This window comes from Ascidiella aspersa, chromosome 6 (assembly GCF_963924565.1).
Source record: "Ascidiella aspersa chromosome 6, kaAscAspe10.2, whole genome shotgun sequence".
In the NCBI taxonomy this organism is placed as follows: Eukaryota; Metazoa; Chordata; class Ascidiacea; order Phlebobranchia; family Ascidiidae; genus Ascidiella; species Ascidiella aspersa.
This window is the reverse complement of record NC_139452.1, coordinates 23,761,322-23,789,242: the sequence shown is the minus strand read 5'-3', so window position 1 is coordinate 23,789,242 and position 27,921 is coordinate 23,761,322. Positions and strand designations below refer to the sequence as shown.

General features: G+C 37.3%; 2 protein-coding genes across 2 annotated transcripts; both read right to left on the bottom strand.

Moving 5' to 3' along the window:
* Nucleotides 1–230: 230 nt before the first annotated feature.
* On the bottom strand, nt 231–6,399 carry LOC146140903 (putative methyltransferase-like protein 24). The gene is made up of 7 exons (XM_083391310.1): nt 6,275–6,399; nt 4,826–4,906; nt 4,491–4,579; nt 3,765–3,969; nt 2,682–2,795; nt 1,066–1,160; nt 231–874 (listed from the first exon to the last, which is right to left on the bottom strand). The coding sequence occupies exons 1-7, from the start codon at nt 6,366–6,368 to the stop codon at nt 809–811; spliced, it is 744 nt and encodes a 247-aa protein (XP_083247436.1). The 5' UTR covers nt 6,369–6,399; the 3' UTR covers nt 231–808.
* A 3,996-nt stretch (nt 6,400–10,395) lies between these two features.
* LOC146140902 (N-acetyllactosaminide beta-1,6-N-acetylglucosaminyl-transferase-like) lies at nt 10,396–26,555 on the bottom strand. The gene is made up of 5 exons (XM_083391309.1): nt 24,081–26,555; nt 18,896–19,026; nt 17,657–17,857; nt 15,677–15,810; nt 10,396–13,472 (listed from the first exon to the last, which is right to left on the bottom strand). The coding sequence occupies exons 1-5, from the start codon at nt 24,795–24,797 to the stop codon at nt 13,231–13,233; spliced, it is 1,425 nt and encodes a 474-aa protein (XP_083247435.1). The 5' UTR covers nt 24,798–26,555; the 3' UTR covers nt 10,396–13,230.
* Nucleotides 26,556–27,921: the final 1,366 nt, after the last annotated feature.

Genomic DNA, 27,921 nt, shown 5'->3' with positions numbered 1-27,921 from the left:
AAAAAAAATTGAAAAAAAATAAATAAATAAATAAATTCAATTTCAAAAAAAAATTAAAAGAAAATAAAAATAAACACTAAGCCCTGACAATATACCCCCTGACAAAATATACAACAACCGCACCCCCGTCTAGTTCTTTTTTGGTTTCCTATGGTTTCCTATGGTATGTTTCAGACCGAGTTTTGTCCGAAGCTTTATACAAAAAGTAGACATCGTAGAAATGCGGAAACAATTGCAACGACCTATATATGACGTCATTCGTGTATTACAGAGAATTAAGTTTTAGAGAAATGTAAATACCTTAACGTAATCCAAAATCTGCATCATCGCTTAAAGTTTAAAATATACGCAGTAGGGAAGATGAAAATACAACAAAAGTCTAGGAGGAAAGAAAAATGACTTTACTGATCATTTCGAAACGGTAAGGTCGTATCAGCAAAAGCATCAATTGACAACAAGAGTTACAAAAACAGAGTGACAGGAACCACTACGAATTAAAGATCATTGCGCTAACCAACAACTGTTAACCCATCAGCAGTTAAATTAGAAACCTATGTTTTTACTTAGCTTTCATTCACGTTTCAACGTCGTGGACATCTACAGATAACCGACGAAACTCTATTTCAGCAATTTTAAACTCAAAGCATTTAAGCAGTAGGGATGTCAAATAATATCGGATCAAAGCAGATGTACCCGATTGCAAGTGGTAGTATCGGTACTGTCCGACACCAGGGTCTTTGTTTTGTTACTTTAAACGTCATTACGATTTTATTTAGAATAACGTGAGTTCTAATGTTAACAGCTCTGTTTAGATACTAATAAAGGAAATAAATAAAGGAATTCCAGCTTCGGTTTGCGAGCCAACGCATCGATTCTAGGAAAAATGTAGGTTAAGGAGTTTATAAACTTCCCAACTCTAATGCAAATTTCGGCATGATAATCCAGTTAAAAAGTAGTTTTAAACGTTAGAATTTCATCAATTTAGTGGATTAGGCATGGTAATATCGTAATTTGGTATCAGATCGCGATATTTTTTGCCTAAAATATCTGTAGTAAGCAGTTTACCTCGTGTTCAAACCCGTGGCCGTTAGGGTTGTCGGTGTCTACCTTCAAGTAGTCCAAGTAGCGTCCTTGGTGTCCCAATTCACGTAGTATTGTGCCTAGATATACATACATTAAAGTCTACACTGTTATCCAGTGTTGTCATTTCAAACTGACTTATGTCCCGGTCAAGACAAGTCTAGTGTTTTAACAATTCATTTAAGGTCAAGTAAAAAGTCTTTAACAAGTAACAAGTCCCCTATGGTTTGTTAAGTCGTATTGAAAGTCATTGCCAAAAGCGAACCAAGGTCACAGCGTTAAAATTATACAATTGGTGAACGCGTTACACTCTGAACGATATTTCGCATAAATGAATTCCAATTTTACCGGCCTTTAGTCCGTCCTCTGAAATATATATATATTTTTTTCGCACTTCAATGCATATTTCAAATGCATATTCTTTATTTGATTGCAGAGCACTTAGTATGCTATGCTATAAAGTCTGACGTGTTTTCCTGTTTAATCTGAAGAATTTTTATCAACTGTTTTTTTATGATTAATCAAAACTATTCACTGGCATGAAAAGATCACATCACTTATCTTCGAAAATAGTTAACGAAACAACGAAGTAGTGATGTGATATTACCATTTAGGCGATCTTGATACACAGCCATTAGCACCTGGAATATTTAATTATAGACCAGTGGTCGGCAAACTGTGGGCCGCGGCCCAAAAGTGGGCCGCAGAGTCATTTTTAGTGGGCCGCGAGTTACTTTTGAATAGCTTAGTGTTATCATGTAGTTGTAGGCCGCTTGATTGCCGTATATTTATTGCACTTTATTTTAAAAGTTTGTGTGGCATAGAATTTTTAAATTGGCTCGACTTGAAAAAGCCCACGTGCTAAATGTGGTCCTGAGAGCCTGTCGAACTATATTTTTTACAAACTTTAACTGTATGTAATGAAAAACATTTTCGCGCTTCGCGCGTATATTCTTCTTTTATAGATCTTTATAGCAGTGTTTTGCGCATAAAGGCGCCATGTAATATTTCACCCTTAAAATCAAATATCCTGAATTCCGCCGTGGTTTCGTAGTACGTAGTGGGCGTTTAATAGCTCTGTTAAGAGTATTTTGGGCCGCGACAAGAAGTTTGACGACCACTGGTATAGACTGTTCTATTTTTTTTTAAATATTCAATTACTAAACCTACAAATTTTGCGACCAACTGGTTTTGTTTGTTTACTCTTTTTTGTTAAATTTCAATTATGAGAGGTCCCTATGAGAGGTGAAGTTTTACTAATATTCAATGGAATTTTGGGCCACCCAAGTTGTAGATTATAAAAGTTGTAAAAAATGTATTGTATATAGATTCGAAACAATCTTCATTGTAGAAAACAAAATAATACATTGTACCTGCTTACCGTTGTTTGATGTGAATTTAGAAAAAAAATATTGCTGGTAGGCCTACAATTTCTTGTAAAATTGTCGGACACTATATTTTCAATGTATTTTACTATCAAACTATTGGAAAAACTATTAGAAAGTGTATTTTAAATAAAGGTGAAAATAAGTGGCTCAGTAAACTTTAAAACTATTTCGCAACAGTTTTTTAAGCATCGAAAAAAAATAATTACAACGTACTTAGAGTTCTCATTTTCCATCCGTTGCTGTTTCTGTCCAGATCTTGTTTCGAAATACCGATTTTGTGAAAAGTGACGCCTGATTCACGCACCAAACCGTCTTCCACATCTATGCCTGAAAAGTAAATCATGAGCAGGTTTTAAACTTAGCTCAAAGAACAAATAGAAACTAGAATGTCGAGTGCTGGTTGGTGGATGTGAGCTATTAGTGGTTCTTAAAGTATAAACAGACATTGCGATAGTGTAAACAAAGAGTGCGTGATGAAATACGCTAAGACTATTGAAAAATAGCGCGTGGCAAATAGCATGTGTGACTTGTGATAAATTAAACGACAGCTCTAAAAACGGGTTAGAGTAGGGCTCTAAGGGCTTTAAGAACACATTTTGAGTTGCATAAAACTGGAAATTAGATTAATGATGCTTTATTTCCATTGTTCAATATAAAAAGTACAAGATTTCTGCGTTTTTAAAGAAAAACGTACAGTATATAGTGTTAGGGAAGTACCACATTTTTAGCATGGTAACTTTGGGGTGTCTGCGGCCCCTTAAGTGTGGTCCGATTGTTTTGAAAACTTATGAAACTGATTTTTATGAGACACATAATGAAAATTTAAGCAAGTAACATAAATTTTCTAAAAAACGTTAAATCTGAACTGCCCTAATGTGTGTGATACCTCTCTCCAACTTGCTATGGTACCCTCTTGAATGTATTGAGACGAACTTATATACTCTATATTTACTTTAAAAATAATCCAAGATAAAAAGCAATATGAAAATAATCTTGAAAAAATACTATTAAAGCAAGTATAGCCTACTGTATACCCTAGGCCCAGTCCCGTCGGCCATACAACGGGAAAAAAGTATATGAAGGGTATACAATTAAGGGCAGTATTACATACCACAAATTTTAGAAATTACTGTAAATCACTCTTTTTTTAGCCAGATGTAAGACCTAATATAATATATCACTTAACAAGTAGTTATTCGTTAATTTACTTCTTGTGCAGAGATTTGTAGGTGTGGTGGGTTTTGGAATCAATATTCTCTCAGTTTTACGTGAAACGTTCATTGCGGCTCCACTTACTGGGATCGAAGGAGTGCACTTCGCAGCCGCTGGTAGCCATTGCGTCATCAAACGAAAAGTCTCTACCGATTCCGAAGGAGTAAACGAGACATCGATTCGAGCTGGTTTTCGGCCTGAAATACGGCTCCATGCAGACCGCATAAGAGCCGTCGTTATCTGGCGGGTTGGTTCGCCCTCCCACCATCTTCGTGTCTTTACATTCGTACTGCGAAAATTGGACAAATACTCTTAGGATTCAGCAATCACAAAAAAGTGTATAAACGAAGATTGGATGAAAATCGCCCTATCTAGATTTCTTCAATGTGTATGAAGATTCAGCAATAAACGTTCTAACAAAAGTGTAGAAACGAATATTTGATATAAATCGCGCTATCGAAATATTAACAATATCTATAAAGATTTTCGAGTCAAACAGGTGTTTTAAAGAGTGATTGTATTATGACGTAAGTTTGTGACGTCATTCTAAAAATTGCACTCCCCCAACCCAAACAAATCATCGATTCTTTTATGAGGAAAAAATGCATTCTAAACGTTGTATGTCAGTATAGCCTAAAGTCAGTTTAGTTCGAGGTCAGTTTCAAATTCGGTCACTATAGCTTAAAGTCATTTAAGTTTGAAGTCAGTTTCGCTTTGGGTGAGTATAGTTTGAAATACTTTTAGGTAGGTTCAGCTTACATACTTTATACTAACAAATAGGTATATTGACCTTGTAAATTAGATCTATACCTGCTGAACGTAAACGAAATTCCACAATCTTTCAAATTCATCTTTCGCTCTTGAAACTCCTGGCTCTCCTAACTTAGAGTTGGCAGGAACTATAAAAAACAAAAACGTAGAAAGGTTGGTTCTCAGATGAACCTTTTCGTTTAAGTGAGTCCATTTGAGGTTCAAAGCTGCATATGATTTAATAAAACTCAGTTAATTTAATTCACAACATTATGTTAGCAGCAAGAAAAATAATATATTTGTTTTCAATTTTTGAGCCTGCAGGTCTGCCAATTTAACTTGCTTTTCATTAAAAAAAGTTCTCTAGCTTAAATATAACAACCAAAAAAACTTACTTTCTTTAAGAGGGGGAAGTGATGGTTTTGTGACAATTGTTTCTATACTTTCATCCCCACCGGCGTTCATTGATTTTGCTACTGTACAAAAATTAGACGAATACTTTATGTGTAATGGTCATACGTCCTATTGATAAGTTTATTTTTAAAAACTTAAAATCAAGCTTTAACCATATTATGTATTTAGTCTTGGAGCATAATTGTTAGAGGTTGTTGTCTAAGCCCTTACAGAAGTATAGGTATTATTTTGAACGTTTCGACCAACTCGTTATTCTTATTACGTATTTAGTCTTGTAAAGTGTTAAAACCATATATTTTGTGCATTAAGATCACAAACCCCAAAACTCCGTGACATGGTCAAATTTTTGCATAGACTTGCTTGACAAACAATCCTTGTTAATCCCATTCGAAGGTTTGAGTTGGCAGACATTTTCCTGAATTCATTGTCTAACTATTTCGGGTCAGTAGACGACAGGGACTTGTAATTCTATTTTGTTAGGAACCTTTCAAATAAAGAACGCCGTACATGCCGCGCTTACCGAGTTTAGGTGGAGAAATATCCAGTGATGTATTGTTAATATTTACGCATTTTTTTGTCGTGTTCTTTTCACTCAACCACTTTTTTATGCCCCTTCAGATAAGTTTTATGGAGGACTATCAGCGTCACCTGTGAAGCTTGCCAGTGCATGTATTTATAAGGTGTTTGTTGCGTCTGATAACAGAAATGCATATTCCTATAATGTGTTAGTTCCTATACCCAGATATTTGTCTCGGACGCGTCTGTAATTTAATCCAGTCGAAAATTTGAACGACGCATCCTTATAGGTATATGTATAACACAGTTTCGACCGCTCTTATCGATATCTGTAGATAATAGAATGATCATAACTGATAAACGCTTTATTTAAAACCAATCACTTGTCCAAAAGACTTAAATCAAGTTGAGCCATTTGTCTAAAAGACTCAAGTGAAGTCAATTTAACCAAAAAATCTAAACCCGGCAATCTGGCAATATAACGTTAGAAATAGGAGATATAATGTGCTTGGTCATTAAGTGAAACCACGGAACTCGGTGGAGGTAGACGGTTGTAAACTATACTTTCTTGTTGCTATATAGACTTGCCAGGGGCTATAGTACCACCTGCCTTTCAAGATTTACTTTGGATAAGAAATTTGCCGCGCTATACAACGTGGCCTGTAGACTGTAATCTGGCGTGGTTCGTTTTTCTGTTGTTGGCCTACGTTTTAAAGGCAACTTATTTAACATGAAATTGTTTATTGCATAGAACGAACCAACTAATTGCCAGCGTTTTTTTTTTATATATGAGAACTTTCACAGATTAAAATGCTCGGGTTGCGCGGATTTATCTAGAAATCACGCGAAAGATACCAACTCCCTTAGAAACAAAACCGATTTGAGAATAAATAATGTGAAACAATTTCACTTACCATCTGATTTCCGATCACTTTGAGCCCACCAGAAAAAGATAAGCACGGTGCTTAAAACTCCAATTGTTACAAGTTTAGCCCTACCTCGCAGCATGGTTGAACAATCTTTATCTTGGTAAGCTCTACCTCTTTTATACCCTAAAGGTATGGAGTATAGACCACATTTGATTTTTTCTCGTTGTTCGAATACTCAACCGCTATATCCATGAGTTAGCAATGGCGCCATAGTTTTCGTACTTTATAATTTACCTGAAAGTTTGTTTTCATCACACCATGTTGAATGTTTGTATTTACGAGCAAAAAGGAAAGTTAAAGCTGCGTTCCGTCGTAGTATATAAAGCTCATATGCGTAAGGAACTAAGAGATAAACGAGTCTAACAGTACATAACTTACCAAGCAATGCACAGTGACAAAAAATATTTATATATCCTTACTAAATTATCACGACGGCCCCGAAAGTTAGGAAATTACATTTAAACACAAACTTTATAAGGAAAATACATAGAAGGTTTGTAAATCAGAAAAATGAAATTTAATTATAGTTAAAATAAATTGCACAATTAAGAATATGCAAATCCTATTAGGACGCTTAATGATGGTCCATTGCAGCGGTTCCCAACTGGGGCCCATAGAGCAGTTTCGGAGGTTTCGCAATGAGAATTAGCCTTTAGGTTTTTAAACATTAATCTTCAGCGAATGATTTTAAACATTAGACTAGTGCTTCGCAACCCTTTTTCACTTGCGGCACACCAACAGAACCAAAACAATTTGGTGGCACACCTACGAAAATATATGTCGATCGACAATAGACAACATCAGCAAATAGCGAATGATTTTAAACATTAGACTAGTGCTTCGCAACCCTTTTTCACTTGCGGCATACCAACAGAACCAAAACAATTTTGTATTTTTTGAAAAAATGAAACCTGAACTTGGTGCCTTGTACTATTTTGCATAATTTCATTTTATATTATCAGCTGCCAAGACTAATTGTACAATTACATACAGCCAATAATATATTTACAGTGACATTTTATGGTTTTCGAGCGTATGGTTAATCTTGACTTTGGTGTAAAGTTTAAAAATATTTGCTGTATGCTAATACTCCTGGTATAGGTCCTGGTAAACTATTCTGATTTGATTTCCGGTGATAGAAGATAAAATAGATTTAAAAAAAAGTTTTAAATATTAATTGCACCTGTAATTATCAAATAAGTTTGAAATACCTGCCTTGATAAGATATACGTTTATTCGACTGATTATTAATTACCCTTAAAAACGTGTAGTCCATGTCGAGTCGTAACGTATTGATGGAACCGCGGGAGAGCGCGTCGGCGACGTGATTTTGCTTGCCGTCGATATGACGAACATCTGTTGTAGACTCAGAGATTGCGGTTAAATGACGCTGCTGGATGGCGTGCAGACCACGGAGCTGAAACCTTAGGGAAAGCAAAAAGTAAGCGGCTTGTGGTCTGTGTAAGCTGTAAATACTCGACCCTATAAAAAGTAACGAAGTTGGCGTATTGAGAGATGGAATGCCAGTAATTCCCTGTCAAACGTATTGTACCTTTGCTCGGGAGTTCGCAGTCGCTTGCTCAAAAATGCCAATGGCTGTCACGCACCAATAATGAACTGCGCCGTTTGAATGCTGCGAAGCGTCGGTTGTAACTGCGGTGGGTGCCTCGGGTAAAGGGTGATGCAATAATGTTCGCTCTTAGCTTCCGTGAACGCCAAACACAAATGGTCATTCCAGGTGAGTTTTACGGGTTTTTCCGCGACTTCGTCGTATATGGGCGACACAATACGTGCGGCTTCAGGAATAAAACGAAAATGAAAATTAATTATACCGGCAAATTCCTAGAGTCCTTTGATTGAAGTGGGCCGCGGGAAATGTTGAATTGCTTCCACCTTGCTATAGGGAGTGGCCTTGCGCCGGTGGTGTCTATCCGATGACCAAGGAATCAAGTTGTTGTAAGCCAAATTGACACTTGCCTAAATTTATGACAAGGCCATAATTGGCAAGTTGTTTGTAAAGTTTCTTTAAATTATGTATATGTTCAGCGGGCGACTTGCTTGAAACTAAAATAAACAGATGCAAAATCCAATGGCTGACATACGATGACCATTAAACGTTGGAACGCTTGCGCCGCATTCTTCAATCCAAAAGTCATCCAAACGAAGTAATGACTGCAGTTTTAGGCCATCGTCTGGTGCCACAGGAACTTGGTGGTATCCTCGACCCAGGGTAAAAAAATCCTGAATGCGAGGAATGGCATAGCGATCGGGTCTTGTAGCATCGTTTAGTCCAAGAAAGTCTCCGCATGGCCTCCTTTCACCTGAAGACTTCGCATATTATGTAACGGCGATGCCCAAGGGCTAGACGAACGTCGTATTATGCCCATTTGAAGCATACTGTGAAACTCCTTTTTGGCGAGGGTGAGTTTCTCAGGAGGCAGTCGGCGGGCGCACCGGTGGTCCATTTGTAGGAATAAAGTGGTGTGCACCATGCTTAGCTATAGTGCTTGCGAAAAGTGTGGCGTTGCAATCCCTGGAAATTCAGACAAAATTTGTGTTTAGACTGATGTGCCCGAAGCGATTGAGGCGAGGCGAAGCGCTAATTGCGGCGCCCTTCTGATTGGAGTGCTGCTGCAGAACGTTTCAGCGTTGACTAGGCGTTGGCGCTTGAGATCCACAAGTATAGGGCGTGAATTGGCGCCAAGCAATGACCGAGCAACATCGGCAAAACAAACTTCCTTTTAAATCTGCCTGAAGGAAAAGCCATTGATATCGAACGAGAACCGTACGTTCAAATTTTGGTGCCATTGGCAGGGACAAGAGTTTTGTCAGAAGGATTCTCGCGACGCTCAGGTCCTGTGGGAGGCAAAACTCTAATCTCAGCGCCAGTATCCACTAAAATATTACGACCAGCTAAGCGTTCCCAAATAAAGAAAAGGCTGCTGATAACTTGGCCGACCAGTGTAGCAGCTAAACAAGGTGCGAGCGCGCAAGGTCTAATTTAAATCAAAACAAACAAGCTTTTATAACTAATACATGTTGTACCAACCCTGTGCAGGTCTATAAGTTTGCTGAAGCCGTGTGTTATAGACAATGATTTAAAAAAATGATTGTGTCAATTTTACGTAACCAAATTGCAATGTTGTGATTCTGTAACCAAATGGCAATGCTGTCATGATGGATCGAATTAAATTTGACCGTCAAATTACACATTTATACTTAAGGCAAACCCGTGACAAATAACAATCGGGATTTACTAACTATATAACTGTTTCGACTTGCGTGATAAACACGTAATACCAATATCAAGGGGCATCAAACGTAAGAAAGCCCGCCAGCCCCCTAAAACTTTTAATTTTTTACTATTTATTCGTACAGACAAACTGATGATGCCATTTATATGGCGAAATGCATATTTGTATTAAAGTTTTAGACCTTGCTGACTGATTTTTGTTCGGAGCGGTGCGCTTCTCAAGCTTTTATATACAAGTTTTTATTTATTATAAATTCTAAATCTAATTTTAACCCAAAACAAAGAAAACAAACAACTAAAGAATGACCAACAATCACTATCATTTGACGGACTAAGCAAGTAGTTGGGGACTGAGGCATACTGCGGCTGCGGGCCACATTATCATGTACGACTGTAAACTTTCTGCGGGCCACTCAAATTCCCGTCGAGGGCCGGGTCCGCCCCGTGGGCCGCTTGTTGCCCGGTCCTGCTCTAGTTATTTAACAAATGCTTGTAGCATGCAAACGGCATCACGTCTGTTTTGATGTTCATGGTGTTACCCTTATGAATGTTCCAATATTCCAAACCAAAACTTTTTCTGTAACCCGGCTCTCGTGCTATTAGCGAAGCGGCACCAAAGCCAATTAGAGTGCAGACTTTTTTGCGTTGTTGTTCGCGTAGTGTGTCCATTTGGTGTTCAACCAAATATATTTATAGGTAATTTTTTTATATCTGCACTTAGGGTAATTGCCAGCAGCAGGAAAACTTTCCCAAGTTAGAACAATAACTTCAAATAAAACCATTGGGTAGTAGCAATGACGTTTAAGAAACTTCAAAGCTTATACATCGTGAAAAATCTTTGTATATGGCCGTATTTGTCTAATTCTAAATAGAGGAACTAGGTGGCACTATGTAAAGACAAATTGAAGCACGGTTGTGCGAAAGCTTGTTGAGAATTCAATACAATTTGTCTTTACAAATAGTGCCACCTGATTCCTCTATCGCAGCGGTTCCCAAACTTTTCTAAAAACCAACTAATGCAAACGATTCACAAGAGACATCATAAAATACGCTATATGATCGAATGATACAGCATAACTAAAAACGAAAATGATGACAGATAAATATTTGAAACATTTAGACTGATGTTTGCGGACGCTGTAAAACTGCTGTACGGACCCCAGTTGTGTTTGGGGACCCCAGTTTGGGAACAGCTGCCCAATCGTGAATGACTATATTAAGGCGATAAATATAGTCTTTATTGCAGGTACGCCGAATTAAAAAACGAACACACTAAAACCGGCGATAAAAAGGCACGAGAAAAATAAGAAAAAGGCAAACATAACGCTTCGATAAATCCGGGTCGGTGTAGTGTCGCTACAATATCTTCGAAACACTTGAACAACGTTCGTTAGATGGGAAGTGTGTATAGTGCAACAGTTACAACTAGCAATGTCCGAGTCAAAATCTGACAACACCATTTTCGATAAAGCATCCGAAATCTGTTGTTTTACAATGGTGGGTTTGATCTTTGATATGGCCACTTCTAAGTAAAAGTAAGTATATCTGCGTTAAGCTGCATATTTTTCGTTATTTATTGCAATTTGATATTTACCGAGTCCGACGTGCGCATGCGCAGTAGCAAATTTAAAAACTATAATACACTAAAAATTGTAAACGTTATAGCACAGGGTAAATATTATTCATATGCTTTCTGTATAGCCACCCTATTTGAATAAATGGGTGGAATACAGGTTGTAGAGTCAGATCCGACACACGAGTTGGACTCGGCAGTTGGAATCGGGTAGATTTCAACGAACTCGTAGCCTTGCACTATAGATTAAAAATTCCATACAACCACAAGAATGTTATAGCACAGCATATTAAGGTTTACTGCAAGGCACGAAAAATACGTTGAAACATTGCGTTGAAACGTTAGAATTTCGTACAAGAAGTACTTGCATAGCGGCAAAAATTATTTCTAATTAAATTTATCACGATAAACGTTTGAAGAGAATTTGAATAAACAAAAAGCAAACAGTTTTTGTAAATAAGTGCAAGGAACTTTTTTTAGAAAACACCGACACTATAGTGATACGATTGAGAATAAAAAATTCTTCGAAGCCCTTAATAAAGAACAGTTTTTTTTGTGATGACTGTTTGGCCAATTGTATTGCCTTTCTTCTTTATTTCATAAATCGATAAACCGCAACCAATTTTGTTAACGCATTTTGAAACCGGTTTTAATTCAGTATTCGCTACTTTCTTTGTTTAAAATACAACGCAAATGCCACTTGGGAGGCCTTTTTACCATTTTATATACGTGTACACAACTGAACTGTTTACATAAGTGTGCAAAAACGTAAAATTAAAAATGAACTTTGTAATAAAGGTGGAAAAAATATCTTTGCAATAATGTATGAGGTCTACAAACCTCCGCCAGTATGTGGCGTACAAAAGCACGCAAAAGTGGATTTGCCTGTTGGCTAATTACATTTGTTACCTGCGTTTCTTAATTTAGCCCAGAGGTGGATTTAGAGCAGGGGTTCTTGAACTTTTTTGTCTGTTTTACCCCTTTAGCAAAAAGTTGAATATGAGATTTACCCCCAATAGCCTATATACGAAAGTAACAAATTACATCAGGTATATTCCATGCGACGGCTGCACTTACTTTTTGGCAAGAGGTTTTTCAATGTCTGGTAAACTAATAGATAATGCACACGAATATCAGATTCAAAACATCAAGACGGTTTCGCGCTTTAGTTCTGATAATAAGAATTGCAGAGAAGCCGCATTCGCATAGGGAAGTTGAAGAAAACGGAGCCAGAATGTTCAGAGCTTAAATACCTATACTTGGATTTACCCCCTAAAACGAAGAAAATTTTGCCCTGGGGTAAATTTACCTCAGGTTACGAAAGGCTGATTTAGAGGGGCAATACACTTGGCAAACTTTAACAAAGCTTTCATACATGTAAAGGTGTTTGTCATATGCCAAACGGGTAGAGTTTCCTTTAAAACTAAATTGTGCCAACAAAGCCAAATAAACACAGATTTTCTTGAATTGCACGATTACCTTAACTTCAACTGCATAATTACACGCGTGTTCGTACGAGTATAGCACGCTTTTAAGATTACTTGAATTTTGATGTCATATCATAAGGTGACTTGTGACGTCAAATGACAATATTTTATGCACCACTCCCCCCGAAAAAATACCTGGATCAGTGTGGCCCACTTGAAAAAGTTTGCCAATACACGGACTTTAATCGTACAAGCAAATAAAAACTTTGCGACTGTAAATTCCGCTAGTCCTAAACCTAGCGGATTTTTAGACAACATGGGATAGAAGCCGAAACTCGATACCAAGTGATAGTACCGTTACCCTTCCATACTCGGGCGGTGTGGTTTCCGATTAGATTTCAAAATAATTTCTGCATACAGCATTGTTTGCGATGCAACGCAGTCGATTTTTACAAGGTATTTTTTTCTATAAAACAATGTTTTATAGTTGAAGATAAAAAGACTTGTTAAAGCAAAAGCAAATTTTGTCCTTGAAGACATTCAACATTGCACTTTTTAAATTGGTCAGTTTTGCTCTTTGACCAAAGTAATGACGTCATTTGCTATCGAATCGGACGGCTGAACTTTATGCCAGAAATATCGGGTATCCGTAATCGAATTAAAATACCTAGTGTATAGACATTTCCAATTAAGTCTTTTCGGAATTCTTTTTTTTGCTTTTTTTCTTCAAATATGGCGGAAGGATTGCTCTTCGCTCCGGATTCAGTTTCCGATTCTCGCCCACCAAGCGTTCGTCCAGCCACTGACGTAGGCACCGCACGATATCTGCGTCACGCGTGACGTCCACTTTGTTGAGAAACGTCTCGTGCCGCTGTGTGAGGTCATAAAGGTCGCCGGAAGCGAAGACGCAGATCTTGTGTCGCACGTAACCTAAAAAGAAAGTATTTAAGTCAAATTACCGTAGGGAAGTGTTTCTTAACTTAGAATCAAAGGTGTTCAACCTGTGGCCGTACAGTTTGCAAATGGTGAGATTGGCTGTAGGGTTTGCAAATTGTGAACTTGGTTGCTAATTTTGATATTGGTAGCCCGGTAATGGGACGGTTGTAAGTGATTTGCTCGATGAGAGATTATGTTACTGATTATATTACCACTGAGAGATTATTCTACGCGGTACCTGTAATGCAGGGTTCGGCAACCCCTGGCACGCGTGCCACGCAAGCTGGTTTTGCATGGCACGCCAATTGATTTAACGCGCACGTTATATTACCTTAAGAAAGTGCAACCATTACATTACTAACACTAGGGCTAACTAAATGGTTGCACACATTGCCAGTTCGTATCACAAATTCGTTTCACAAACAAGTGTAGTAACTGTGTTGTATTTAATATTATTTTTTGTGAGCGTTATACTTGTTGTTTACTGTTAACCGTTCGTATTACGTCACAATACCCCAAATTTGGCGTAACTTTTACTACGTTAAAGCAGGGCATTCTACATCAGTAGTTCTCAACCGCCGGTCTGCGTCAACTTTCCTGCCGGTCCGCCAAATATATTTCAAATGTATATCTCAATTGCAAGAAGCAAGATGTTACAGGCTTGTCTTAACCAGTTCCGTAATTTGCAACATTGTGACGTAACATAGAGTTAATGGTCTATTTTGGACTTTATCGTACGTCACAATGATGCAAGTGTTGTGCCCAACTGTGTTGTTTAAAAGTAGGCTACGACATGTTTAAGTCTTAAACTTTAAGGCCAGTTGTAGGCCTATACGTGAAAAACTTCAATAGAACCACGTATAACACGTATGATGTCAAAAAGACAGCAGCAAATTTCTCATTACATTGAAGTTTTCGTAATTTGCTTTTAAGTTGCATACTTTTGTCATAATTACATTTTGGGTTTATTTCAATTTTTGAAGGTCCACCGGTCCGCAAAAATTGTTTTAAAATTTTACCGGTCCGTAAGTTAAAAAGGTTGAGAACCACTGTTCTACATTAAAAGTAAGCACGGCGTGTGTGCGGCTGACAAACCAACAAAAAGCGCAACTGATAGTTAACACTTCTAGGTATCGGCTTAAAAGCATCGAAGTATATTTCAAAAAAACATTTGTATGCTTTTGCTTTCCGAAGGACTGATCCGTGGTCCCAAGGGGTTGAGAAAAAATTGCCACCTAATGAAAAACACTTACACAACTAAAAGTATTTAGTGCAATGGGTGGATTTAATTTTTTTGTCAGCCAGTTCTATCACAAAAGTCATATTATTCAGCCGATTCTGTTCCAAAAGTGTTAATTTTCGGTAAATAATTAAAGTAGTTGCAACAACAGGAAACCCCAGGTTTCAGCGAATGGTGCGAACCGGCTGAATCCAATTACTGCTAACAGCCAGACTAAAAAGCAGCAGTCGTCTCATGACTTGTACTTATGGCGCAACAATTAAATTTTCAGACAAACAATCACAAAAGGAAAATAACTACAATTTTAAAAATTTACACAATGTTACGTGCGAATTTGACCATTTCACATTAAAAAAAACGCGTGAGCTTTTTGGATATTGGTGTATTAGTTAAGACGTGTATACTGACATTATAGATTGGTTAATGTTGTGTGCTCACGTTCACATGGTGTGTGCTCAGATTACATATTGTGTTGTGGATGTCAAGTCTATTGTCCAAAATAGGTACATCCTTCTGGGAAAAGTTAAACATTAACCGAAATATAATTCGAGTTTTCCATAGGCCCCGTTTGTATGGAAATGTTATCTAAAATTACAATCTGCGTATAAATATTAGGATTAACTTTTTCTGCAAATAGTTTCAACAACGCCCATTTCCAAATGTGTCCTCAAACCTATTACAACTAAATATATATTATAAAATATTAATTAAACTATAGATAATAAATTGCAAAGCCAAAAAGGTCGAATAAATTGACATCATCTTAATTACGACGTTTCGATATGATCATTTTCAGTTAATCAATAGTTGGTCAATTTGCTCGAGCCTTTGGGCTGTGCAATTCATTATATCAGGCTACATTAACAGATCCATGCATAGTGTAACCAAGTAATTTTTTAGTATTGGAATAAATTAAGGAACGGATGCTCCTATACAAACTTCTAGTTTCCAGTTTTACCTGCACATTTGTTTCCATTTGAAGGGTACATCCAGCGGATGTAGCGGACCACACTCCACCAGCTGGCAACATCCGGACTTCCACCAGGCGCTTCAGGAAGGGAGTTAGCCATCAGCCAGTAGTGCTCATCAGGACTGCGTAGACAAAAAGGAAGATGTTTCAGCATATTTTTTAGAAAAACTTTACTGTTTTGGGTGGCACTGTTTTAACGACAAAGTCAAGACTTTTGTCGTTAATGAGTGCGACCTGATTTCCCGACAGAATTAGAAAAATACGGCGACCAAAAAAGATTTACGGTTTTCTGTTAGTAACCACGTTTCGCCGTCTAGGTTGTGCACTATGCGCATAGGCGCTTTATTGCTAGCAAGCGTATTCCGAAAACTTAAAGGCATAAGCTTCAAACTTTACTCCAGTCGTTCTTAAACTTTACCCGATGGCCCGCCTTTGCTTCCTTAAAATAATGACAAACAAATTCTTAGAATAATGGCTAATAAAAATGGGAGCTAACAAACGTGGTAATATTATTAAAACTCAATTTGAAGTTGTGGTGTAGCTAATATATTTCATCAGTGCATATATAAATGCTTTTAAAGGACGTTGCTCCGCCAGTTTTTAGCTCCAAACCACTGCATGCCTTAAGTGCATTTCTAAAGTTAGTATATCAGCGATGAATATTTAAAAACTGATGTATTATAAAATTCCACATCGTTAGCATCGTTAGGTATGAGCCTTTGCAATAACCAAGAGAAGAATGTTTTTAAATCCCTTGAAGGATAGCAGTACTTACATAGCCGTAATGCAGGATATGCTATGGATACATTAGGCCAATTAATCGGTAATATCCTTTTGTGGTATGCGACAGTTTTGCTTAAAATGCGACTAGGGAATCTAATTTAGAACAACTCTTTGGAATGGCGGAGGCTAATTGTTAACAAAACACCATTGTGAACGGGCTTCAATAAATACAAATCGTAGTAAAATTCCTGACAGTTTAGTTTACGACCGCCCTAGTGCAATAAAACGAACGTGACCTGCACGAACAGGACTGGGAAAATATTTATCTTTTCGGAAAAACGACCATAACTTTTACACTTAAAAGCCGTGAAAAAGCTCACGTGCTTCCTATGCAGGCAACTTTATGTCCACACTTTGAAAGGCGGTAAAACTTTCCCGGTTGCAATAAAACAATATGTTAACAAGTAAAGATATTCGGCACTTTGCAATTTTTTTGAATAGCGATACCTGATATTTTGGGAAAAGGTTATGAAAATCAATCCGATACAAACAAAATAAAATCACCATATGCTCAATAAAGCAATATATACTATTTCTGGAACATTTTTGTCAACATTTTTCTGTCGAAAACGCCATATTTGTTACGAATTGGGATCTATACCACCCTACCATCATAAATGTACAAATCATTTTATTCCAATTCCGATAATATGGGCAGAAAGTACTGCTATCCGATACTAAATGACGCCATTTCTATAGTCCAAAATCAGACATTTAACTTTGGCAATAATATTAATGGTTTGCGGACAATAGACCAAAAGTTGCTCATAGGTTATTGAAATTTATCCAATTTTATTTTATCAATTTTTCGAAAATTTACCTTTTAAAATAAAAAAACTCTATATGTTGGACCACACAACATCGATCAATTTAGTTTAGGATATGAACACCCCCTCAAACAATTATCGGACAAGCACAAATACATTATAGGCATCAGGTATCAACACTGACGAGATATTGTTGGATACCTCCGTATTTACGAGAGATATTGTCGGAAACCTCTGTATTTAAGTAAAACTCAAACTTAAAATTCCGTTTCATTTGAAGCAATGCGTTGCCTAAGTGGCATTACTAGTTCCTATAAATATTTAGGGCTATACTTCGCGATTGACATTTAGTTCTTATTTGATTTATTGCCTCAAATTCTCTAAAATCAATTCGCTTTGCAAAGGGCCCGAAAGTCACCTGTAGGTATCCTCCGACCACTTTAAAAGGCCTTTCGCTTCTGCGCTTTCGTGCAGCACCCATTCGAGGAAATGCCTCGAGAAGAAATTGTAGGCGAGGTTCTTTTTTAACGTCAAGTTGTAGGGCGGGGGAGCGTGCAGTTTATTAGTAGGGATCATTCGCAATTCCTCACGTCCATTGTCGTTGGTGACTGGACCGACCCTGCAGCAAATAAGCGGTAGCTGTAAATTTTTGGTTCGAAATTGCAAAATGCAACAAGCATAATTAAATTAATCATTATAGTATATAGTTGGTATATACATTAGTATAGAGGAGCCTGGCTAACGCTAGGTCAGACAAGCTATAAATAGGGGTGGGGGTCCAAGGGGGCACGTGGCCATGCCCCTTAAAACTGTTTTTGCGCCTATTTTAAGTCTATAAAACACGAAAAAAAATTGCATATAACTTGCGTTTCTAGTATGTCTTTTAATAAGATCGCGCATTTAGATAAATACGTCTTAGCCCAAAGGCGTCCCCAGAAATAAAGTTTGGGCAATTTAAACAATTTAAAGGCGTTTCTGTGATGTGATAACACATTTGTAACGTAGCCTTTGTATTCAAAGTAACACCTCCAACCTAAAATTTAACAAAATAAACCAACTATACGTAGTCTTCTTAAGGCTTTGTTTTATGGCATCAGGTTCACGTAGCTTTGTGGCGTCAACTGTTAAAGAAATCTCTTTTTTTTTTGTTTGGCAAAAACAGTTGAGTTGCAAGCATTCACGGTATTATTTATACTCGCTCAAACCAGGGCTGCGAAGTCGAAAAATAATCCGAATCCCGAGTCCGACTCCGGTCAAAAAAATAAGCCCGATTCCCACTCCCGAGTCCGACTACGGTCAAATGTGCGATTTCGTCGAGTCCCGAGTCCGGCCCTGACTCTACAGTCTGTCTTCCGCCAATTTACGTAAGTAAAATAACGTGGATATTTAGCAATGCAAATATAGGGGTGTCGTATAAATCATTCACTCACTACGTGATTGAAAAATATTCCACCATATGCTATTCAACCTTTACAATTTCCAGTTGGCAGCCGTATCAGTTTTAAAATTTAGTACTGCGCATGCGCATGTCAGGACTCGGGTAGGTTTACGTGGTCTTACTCGAGTCCCGAGTCCGACTCCAGCAAAACAAACCGACTCCTCGCGAGTCCGACTCCGTGTCTGCAGCCCTGGCTCAAACGCCGTTATCGTAACCCACCTATATTTAAACTTAGTTCTTCTACGAGTCGATACGTCATTCTTGCCGACGACACATCCCGGAATGAGGTTACTTCCGTTCAGCACATTGAGCTGGCGAACAATTTCGGGATTGGTTCGAAGCGGAAAGTCCTATTGAAAAAAGACGCACATAAAAATGATTTTTATGTTCAAGTGGGTCTCAAGAGAGAGAATGTCGTTTAAGACGAGTTGGTCAAACCAGCATACGACACATCATAATCTGTGGTACGCGGAACATTTTTTCGTAATGTTTCATTTTTCTGTTGAAGTGTTTTTCGAAGGTTTCGTATTCGGGTTTCGCCTAGTTTAGGAAAGCTCATATATATGCAAGAATATTGTGAGTCCAGTTGCTAGCAATCGTGAAATGGAGATAATAAACGAGCCCACAGCAACATTTGGCAAGAATACAACAAAAAATGAGTTTTGAGCAGATTCACAGTTTTCGGCTAAAAACCGTTAAAAATCTTGATTTTGAACTTTTCGCCTATCTCTTCGTAAACCTCAACTGAAAAAGGACACAATAAAGGACAAAAACTGTGCTATACATAGTTAGATTAGGACGACCTGAAGAAAAAAACATTTAAACATTTTGCCCATCAAGTTAAAAAAAGCTATTGTTGTGTTTTAGCTCCCTTTCGCGAAAGGTATAGGAGTAAATTTTCAGGCTCAAATTAGGTTTAGTCTTGGCGTAAACAGAAAGAGGTGATTCGTTGATATTATCCCCGCCACCACGCCGTTTACAAGCGTCAAGCATGCTAAAATGGGCACTCCAAAACGCCAGCTTTTGTGGTTTTCAGCACTTTCCAAACCAGCAGATAGTAGCGCTACGACAAAGGCGATGTGCAAGCAAACCCGTTCCAGTCTGTTGGAAGCGCAAATCTAAGAGGATAAAATACGAAGCAAGGTTGGCCTAGAAACCTTGGTACGTTTGCGCTGCAAAAAGTGTTTGACGACGAAACTGCACATCCAAGACCAGTGGTTCCCAAACTGTGGGTTCCATTTTTAAACCAAACCAACGCATTCTTTTCATTTACCGCTTTTATCATGTGGTTGCTCGCGTTTTTATTTATTTTTTATTTTTTCCTTATATTGTGCTACAAGCATTCGGTGTCATTCACCCAGATAGACTCACAGACAACATTTGAGCATTTCCACTGAAGGAAAACTTCAATTTCACAAAAACAACTATTTGGCGCTCAACTGAAAAAACGATATTTTAACGGTTTTCAGTTCCAAAATTAGAATCTGCTCAAAATTAACTTTTTTGTTTCTGGACGAATTTTGATGTCGTATCGTCTATATACTATAAAGGCGGTTTGAATAATTTTCGGAACTTTGGTTAACAATTACGGTTACCAGCAGACGATCTGTTTTTGATTGTTATAAATTAAAGATACGATATATATTAAGGCCTCGGTAAGTCGTTTCGTATTGTCACGAATTTTAATTCGCTATGCCGTTTTCGATTATGTTGGCATAAATTGTAGACTGGCATAAATTGTAGAATTTCGCCATCCGCATGAAAAAATGTTCTTCCTGCCACCTTGGACACCCACTTGCCCCCTTCTGGAATTTAAAAATGCAATTATTATTATTTGTTTACTCAGTTTTACTAAATTACTAATTGAATCATATTGATTTGTATAGAAATTTCCACTGATATAAAATCGTATGTAAATATTACAATCATACCAAAACTACAATCTTACAGGATCTGCCTAATCTTTAACTAAATTGACTTTTCTTTTGTATAATTTTTATTTTATTGTTCATAAACTTTATTTCTATAGAGGAATTCATTCATATTTGCCCTTAATTGAAATAATATTTTCTCAATATTTTCCTGTGTGTTAAGGGCGTTTGTCAAATTTTGGTATAATTGTTTTCTACACAGTATGCTACAGGCTACAAAGATTAGTGAACCACTGCTGCATAGCGTACTAAGTAAAGCAAACACAAAACAAATTGTCCCTTTACTGCAGTGGTTCTCAACCTTTTATGACTTGGGGCATCCCTCAGAAATGATAAATAGGTTGTGGCACCCCTACAAAATATTTCCGTAGGTAAATCACTAGAAAGTCACAATAAACGGAACTGAAACAACACACACCAACTCTACAACCTTTTTACGGGAATACTGCTTTTTTGTTAGAAAATTGTTAAGTGGAGACAGCAAACAGCTGGAAAACACCAAGGAAAAAAATTAACACCCACATCTTTTTAAACGGAAAATAGGATAACTTGCAAAATTACTAACGAAAAAGAAAAGAAAATGCTATTAACATCACCACTAAAGCTCATTTTGCAATTTTGTGTTGTACCTTAATTTTGACAAATGTTTACATAACGTATAAATTGTGAAAAGCTTTAACGTGTCAAAAATATCCTCCCTAGTTATGATTAAGGTTACCTTGAACAAAAACGTCATAACGAATCCGAAAATAAATAAAAAATTAAACTTGGTTTTATGCTTGCTTTAACGTGTTGTTTACTATGTCAACAAACTTAAGCAAGTGTTTTAATGAAAGCTAATTTTCTAGATCAGTGGTTCTCAACCTTTTTTATCTTACAGACCGGTAAAATTTCAAAACAAATTTTGCGGACCGGTAGACCTTAACATCAAAATCAATCCAAAATACAAATATGACAAAAGTATATGCAACTCAAAAGCAAATAATGAAAACTTCAATTCAATGAGCAATTTGCTGCTGTCTCTTTGATATCACACGTGTTATACGTGGTTCCTTTAAAGTTTTTTTACATACCACTGGTCCTAAAATTTAAGACTTAAACGATATGTAGTCTACTTTTAAACAGTTGGACACAACACTTGCATTGTGTCGTACGATAAAGTCCAAAGTAGACCATTAACTCTATATTACGCCACAATGTTGCAAATTACAAAGCTGGCGAAGTTCTAAATTTGATGGACAAGCCTTCAGCATTTTGCATTTTGTCGTTGAGATTTAAGATTGTATTATATTAGGCGGACCGGCAGGAAAGTTGACGCGGACCGGCACCGGTCCGCGGTTGAGAACCACTGGTCTAGATCAGTGCTTTTAACCTTTCAACTCTTGCGGGCCGACAAAACACAAAAATCCTTTTACGAACCGGTAACCAGAATTTCGAGGACACCATTCATAATTATTGAGATAACTAAAGCTAGTCATAATTGAACAACACTTACAGATGTGTATCGCATTATAGAGGGTTACTGGAGAATCCTGAAATATTAGTATGAAATTTAGACACTGGTGAGCGAATAATTATTTTATCATAAACCTTGAGCGAAGCACAACAATTAAAGTAACTTTTTCTGCTTAAAATTTGCTTAAAATGTTCCTAATTTTATGGATCCTTCTTTTACACTATTACTGTAGCAATAAAGCCCTCTGTTAGTTTTATTCTGCGTTTTAGAAACAAGGAGACACTAGAAATAGTTTTGCCGAACATCTAACAGAAAAAAGTAAAAAAGTAGTTTACAAACTTGTCGCCGTAACTAAGAGGTAACCAAAAAATATGTAACGCCAAATTGTGTCATTATTAGTTGGTATGCATCTTAATAAGAGCCATGAACTACTACGGTGTTTTTGTGCTGAACATGAATGTTGTAAACAAGTCATTTTGAAATGACTTTTGTCCAATTCAAGTCATTTCAAAAATAACGTAAGAAGTCCCAGTCCAAGTTATCGGTTGCCCAAGTCAAGTCCCAGTCAATTCATTATAAGAGCAAGTCAATTTCAAGTCAAAGTAAAGTGTTAAAATAAAAGTAAAATGTTAAACGATTGAAATTAGTATACTCGTCCGATTATAAGCAACAATTTAACTAAAAAAACACAAAAACGCAATATACAGCAATAAAAGTGTTTAATGTGCAAAACTTGAGATAAATCTTAATGAAAAACACTTAATTTACTCCCGAGGTATTTGACAAAACGTCCAAGTCAATTAATTTATTTAAAAGACTTTAATCTAGTCAAGTCATTTTGGCCAAAGGACTTTAGTCAAGTCAAGTTATTTAAAAACAGTAAATTAAGTGCATTTAAGTCAAGTCAATGACTTAAGTCATTACAACACTGCTGGACAGACTCTTTTAAAGTCACCTAACATACCAAACTAGTCAATTAAAAAACGTTTTTAAAAAACATAGTTTGTCAACCGCACACAAAAATTTTTTTTGTCGGGCCAGTAGTTTAGAACAAAATTAGGTTTTGTGACCCTGTCGGGGTTCCCTGCAAGGCTACACCAATTTTACAATAAGTGTTTCATAAAGAGACCGAAAAGTTTTGAATGTCCTGGTCTAGAACTAGAATACCGTTTGAGAAAATCGGGCTAAAACCATTTCGTTATTTTTTAGTTAAACTACAGCGTTGAATCACACTCTCTTTAAGCTTTTTTGATTGTTTTATTGATGATTCGTATGATTTCGTTTCATTTATAAATCGTTTTACTCGTTTGCAATATTTTATTGACGTTTCCCTTTCGTCAGTTTTTATTATAGGACTAAATACAAATTTTGCCCCCTCTTTAATAAACGGTCGTTTTAACGCAGATGCCTGAGAAACGCAATTTAGACGTTCGGGTGGTGGTAATCGATTTTTCTTATTTCTACAAAAGTGGTTCTCAAACTGTTTCACCTTGCAGCTTATTTTTGCATCGTTGATATAGTAAAGTATCGATCAAAATAGACAAGAATTAAAAAACAATCATGATACAGTAGGATAGGTATTCTATAGCTTTACTTTTATACACAAACGTTTGAAGGGTTCATCATCATTAAAACCAAACATTAACAATGTGCCCAGGCAACACAAGTTATGCAGTCAATGTACTTAAAAGACCTTACGTGTGCCCACTGGTTTAAAGAATACGAGAGTTAAAACCTTGCTTGGACCTTGTGGGAAGTTGGGATTGGGAAGCAAGATCTATTTTTAGATTTCACTTGCTATAGGAGGAAAGATATTATTTATTTAAGGTTGCTTTGCTTTTTCTAACTTACAGGACCGATTGAGTATGTTTCCGTTATGCGCATTATGAAAGTATTTTAGATTAATTAGATTTGTGCTAAAGCTTTCAGGCAAATTTCTGACTTGAAAAAGTAGTCGGGGCAAAATAACTTTAAACATATCGCTTTTGTTCAACCAAAAACAACCAAACGGAGTTACCTGACCGCAAAGGTTGACGAGATACTTCCAGCTGTGGTCTCGTGCCAGCAGGTCTTCAATGCAGTTTAGGTCAGCTTGAAGGCGCGCGAAACCGGCGTAGACAACCTTCTCGCGCCTGGAGGCCAGCATCACGTTGTCAAAGCAGCCTGCCAGCGAATTAAAGGCGTCGAACAGAGCCCCTTGGCCGGCCTTGGCGTCTACGTGCACGCAATAGAGGTTATGCGGCGCATAGATGGCGCTCAGAAGCGTAGAGAGCTGGCTGGGGTTGTCGTGTACCAGGATGGAGTAGGCTATAGGGTTCTCCCTCTCTTCAGCACTACATGAGCGCGTAGGAAATCGATACTTGGTCTTCAGCGCCTCGCAGCCTTTGCCTTTGACCAGCTCCAGCAGCTCATAATGAGTGGTGTTGTCTGTTGAGGGTGGCTGACGAACGGCGAACGGCGATGCGCTTTTGTTGTACAGCGCGCTATCGCAGTCGAAAGCCGGGCGCCTCCTTTCAAGTCTTGTTTGATTTGCCCAATTACTTTTGATTTGCTTTGCTACCTCGCCGCTGTACTTTGTTGTACTCAAATTCAGCAAGGTCATTGCTTCGGCTTGCCCGGAGGCCCAGTTTCGTTCTCCGATGAACTCAGACGGCAACATCAGATTGTATTCCATCAAACATAACGTGCTTGCAGCTACAACAGTCAGAAGCACCAGCGACCACAGTTTCTTCATTGCGTTGTCTAAAGCTCGTAGCTACGAATTTACAGCGAAATCACTGCAAAATGCATTGTTTTCACGCACCTAAATGTGTTTATTTCCTCGACCGAAGCACAGACAGCTTTCGACAGTCTACTCTAAACTTTTTTGGTTACTTTCATTTTAACACACAAAAGCTTAGGGCGAGGTACCGAACTTTTAAGAGATCTGTTAAAAGTGGAAAAAAAATTGTCTTTCCCAAGAAAAGTGCCAATTTTAAGTGTTAAGTGCTATGCTTCGCCGAACAACGTCCTTATTGTAAAAACAGCCCCACGCAAATTTAAAAATATTACCCCACGCAAACAGCTCTTTTTTTCCATATAATGTTAAAGGCTGCAGCATTTAATTGGTTTCACGAAAAGTAGGCTACACTTTCGCTCCATCGGTTCGTCAAACTAGAAAAGCTAACTCAGCATTCCGATTATTACAATTCAATTAAAGTTAAAAAAAAAAGCTCTAGATAAAATTGCCACCCAGACGTCCGATTTATTACCATAAAATTAAATTAAACGGCATACGTTGTACCTTACATTTTGTGCATACATACAATGCTTTCTTTAGTTCAGGTTTCTGTCATGTTTTATGCGAAACCAGTGGTTTTCAACTTATCATGGCTGCTGGGGCCTCAAACACTTGATGCCCACGTTTGGAAAATGCGTATAAAATACATTATTTTTATCGCACTCATGGAGGTTAAACCACTATCTATTTAAACAAGGTGTTTGTAGGACAGGTTACACACAAATCATTTTTAATAGTACAGTTAAGTAATCAGTAAAATGTTGTTAATGGATTTTTCTAGCGTAACTGGCAACATGAGCTCTGTCGCATTTATTTTACAAAATTCAACGGTTTGTTAAATTGATTTTTGCCAACCTTATAGAACAGTGGTTCTCAAACTTTTTTAGAAAAATTGCGCAACGGTCCCTCAGCAACTTTTTAAATTGCTCACGGTCCCTTAAGAATATACACAAAATAACATTTGTTTTTAATGGTATCAATGGGTTGGGTGCACTGGCTTCTTTGCTATCAGCTCGGCTATGTTAGCCTCTAACGAATCACTTTTTTGTGTGAAGCAATCACGAACAGTTTTAAAACCGTGACCGTACAGCTCACAGTGGCAGCGCAGCAAGATGTAAAAACGTAACTCTCATTAGCACAATGCAATACTATCACGTCACAATGGACAATTCAGCTCAAAGTGTACACTGTGCAATAACGTGAATGAACAACTGGTTTCCTGAATTTTTTTGCACAAGGGGTTTTCTTCTTCAGGGGCGTCGTTTTGATGTTTTGTTAGGTGCTTCGCGGTCCCAGAAAATTGCCTCACGGACATCAGTTTGAGAACCACTGTTTTAGAAGCTTTCATTCGAAAGTGACCAATAGGCCATAAGTTAACAAACCCACAGTTCGGCAATGCCTACTTGCTATTGTCGCGTAACTAAGCGATGAGGCAGTTTTACAAACAAATAAGATAAATTTCCATACTGACTAACGTGGACTTATTTCACTAGCACTAGCCTGACAGTATTCTCACAAACCTTTTACTAAAATTGTTCTATAACCTATGCTCACAGTTGAGTAATTTATTTTTATTTTAATTAATATAATAATTTTCGATTTTTAAAACAATCGTGGAACAAACATAATGTATATATTAACAGCATTTTCACATTTTAAACAAAACAACAACATATTTTCGCCTTTTTTCGAAGTACCAGTCGATTGTCTGGAACTAGTACAGTCCCTACTCTTAGGCTCTCATAGCTACTATAGCAGAACTTGGGCGACCACTTCAAATGACAGAGGGAGTTAGAAACAAGAGCGTTTTAGCCATTCAGGAGATCCACCTAACAAAACAATTGGTTGGCCAAGGCCAGACATGTGCAACCCCTTGTACAAAAGAGCGCAATGACCGCAACAGAAAGGTCGATTTTTTACGGGCGGCTTGCCATCGTTATTGAAGCACTTATATACGGTGACAACTGAATGTGGGAATGTTTTTGGGAAAACAAAACCCATCAAACCTAGCTTTTTGCTTCGGTGCACTGATTTTGGCAGTAGAAATACTCTTTTTGCCTTATAGCTTACACAAGATTTGGTTTACGCTAATAAACCCAACTGTTTAAAGGTTTTCTAAAATTTAAATATATAATTTAACATAGGTTTCAATAAATTAGCTCTAAAGTCTAAATGTGATCATAGATGATGCTGCACTGTTAAACTGACATTAGGACACAACGTTTTAAACAAAACTCTAGGCAAACTATAGATAATTGAATAGTCAGTTTAAAATGTTTACACTCAGTTTCTCCAGTATCTGCATTCTACAGTTTTCAGTCATTGTGGCTAGCTTTGTAAAATCCTGACCTGTAGGTAAATTGACAAACTCTAACTGCAAGTCAGCTACACGGAAAACCTGGTATTACAGCAGCAAGACTTACAAAACGCAAATACCATACGTACGAATAAGTTTTGTTTAAAATGTTAAACAGGTTCAGTTCATCTCGAGCCTGTAGTAAAACTATTTCCGGACCGGGTTTCGTCCCGGCAGCTTGTTAAATTAATCTTACACAACCAAACTGTCCACGTTATGTACTTCGACGACTAGAGAGGGCTTACCGCTCGCATGATTTCTGAGGTGTTTTGATAACAGCACTTTCAACCAATCGGTTTAAGATGAGCATGTTTTTATTGATCTTATTATGGGTAGGCCTAAAGTTTCTGTGTTGCTATGTGAACTACAGTTTGTCCCAATTTTTGACAAATAACACGAGAATGCAACATCGTGAAAAAAAAATGCTCAAATGATCAAAATCAAAGTGCCATGCAGCAATCCTGTTCGACAGCTAGTCATTGCAAACTATTTTTTTGGATTTCATATTTTGGGGTTTTTATTTTCATACCAATCGCTAGTTTAGCTTAAATTAAACTTTGTTTAATCTTGGTTCGACTTAGCTAAACTCAATCACGATTAGAATATAATTCAATGTTACTTTTTTAAACTATGGAATAGGTTACTTATTAAAATCAGAATTCTCAAGCTAGGTATTTGTAATTTTTCATCTGGCCTAATTTGAAAACGCCTCAAAATTCTAGC

Coding starts and splice junctions, on each gene's coding strand:
- LOC146140902 (XM_083391309.1), bottom strand. CDS start 24,797: ATGAAGAAACTGTGGTCGCTGGTGCTTCTGACTGTTGTAGCTGCAAGC. Junction 17,858..18,895: donor AGAACTAAGTTTAAATATAG/GTGGGTTACGAT, acceptor TATTTGCTGCAG/GGTCGGTCCAGTCACCAACG. Junction 15,811..17,656: donor TGGTCGGAGGATACCTACAG/GTGACTTTCGGG, acceptor TTGTCTACGCAG/TCCTGATGAGCACTACTGGC.
- LOC146140903 (XM_083391310.1), bottom strand. CDS start 6,368: ATGCTGCGAGGTAGGGCTAAACTTGTAACAATTGGAGTTTTAAGCACC. Junction 4,907..6,274: donor AAGTGATCGGAAATCAGATG/GTAAGTGAAATT, acceptor ATTTTTGTACAG/TAGCAAAATCAATGAACGCC. Junction 2,796..3,764: donor AGTGCACTCCTTCGATCCCA/GTAAGTGGAGCC, acceptor TTTACTTTTCAG/GCATAGATGTGGAAGACGGT.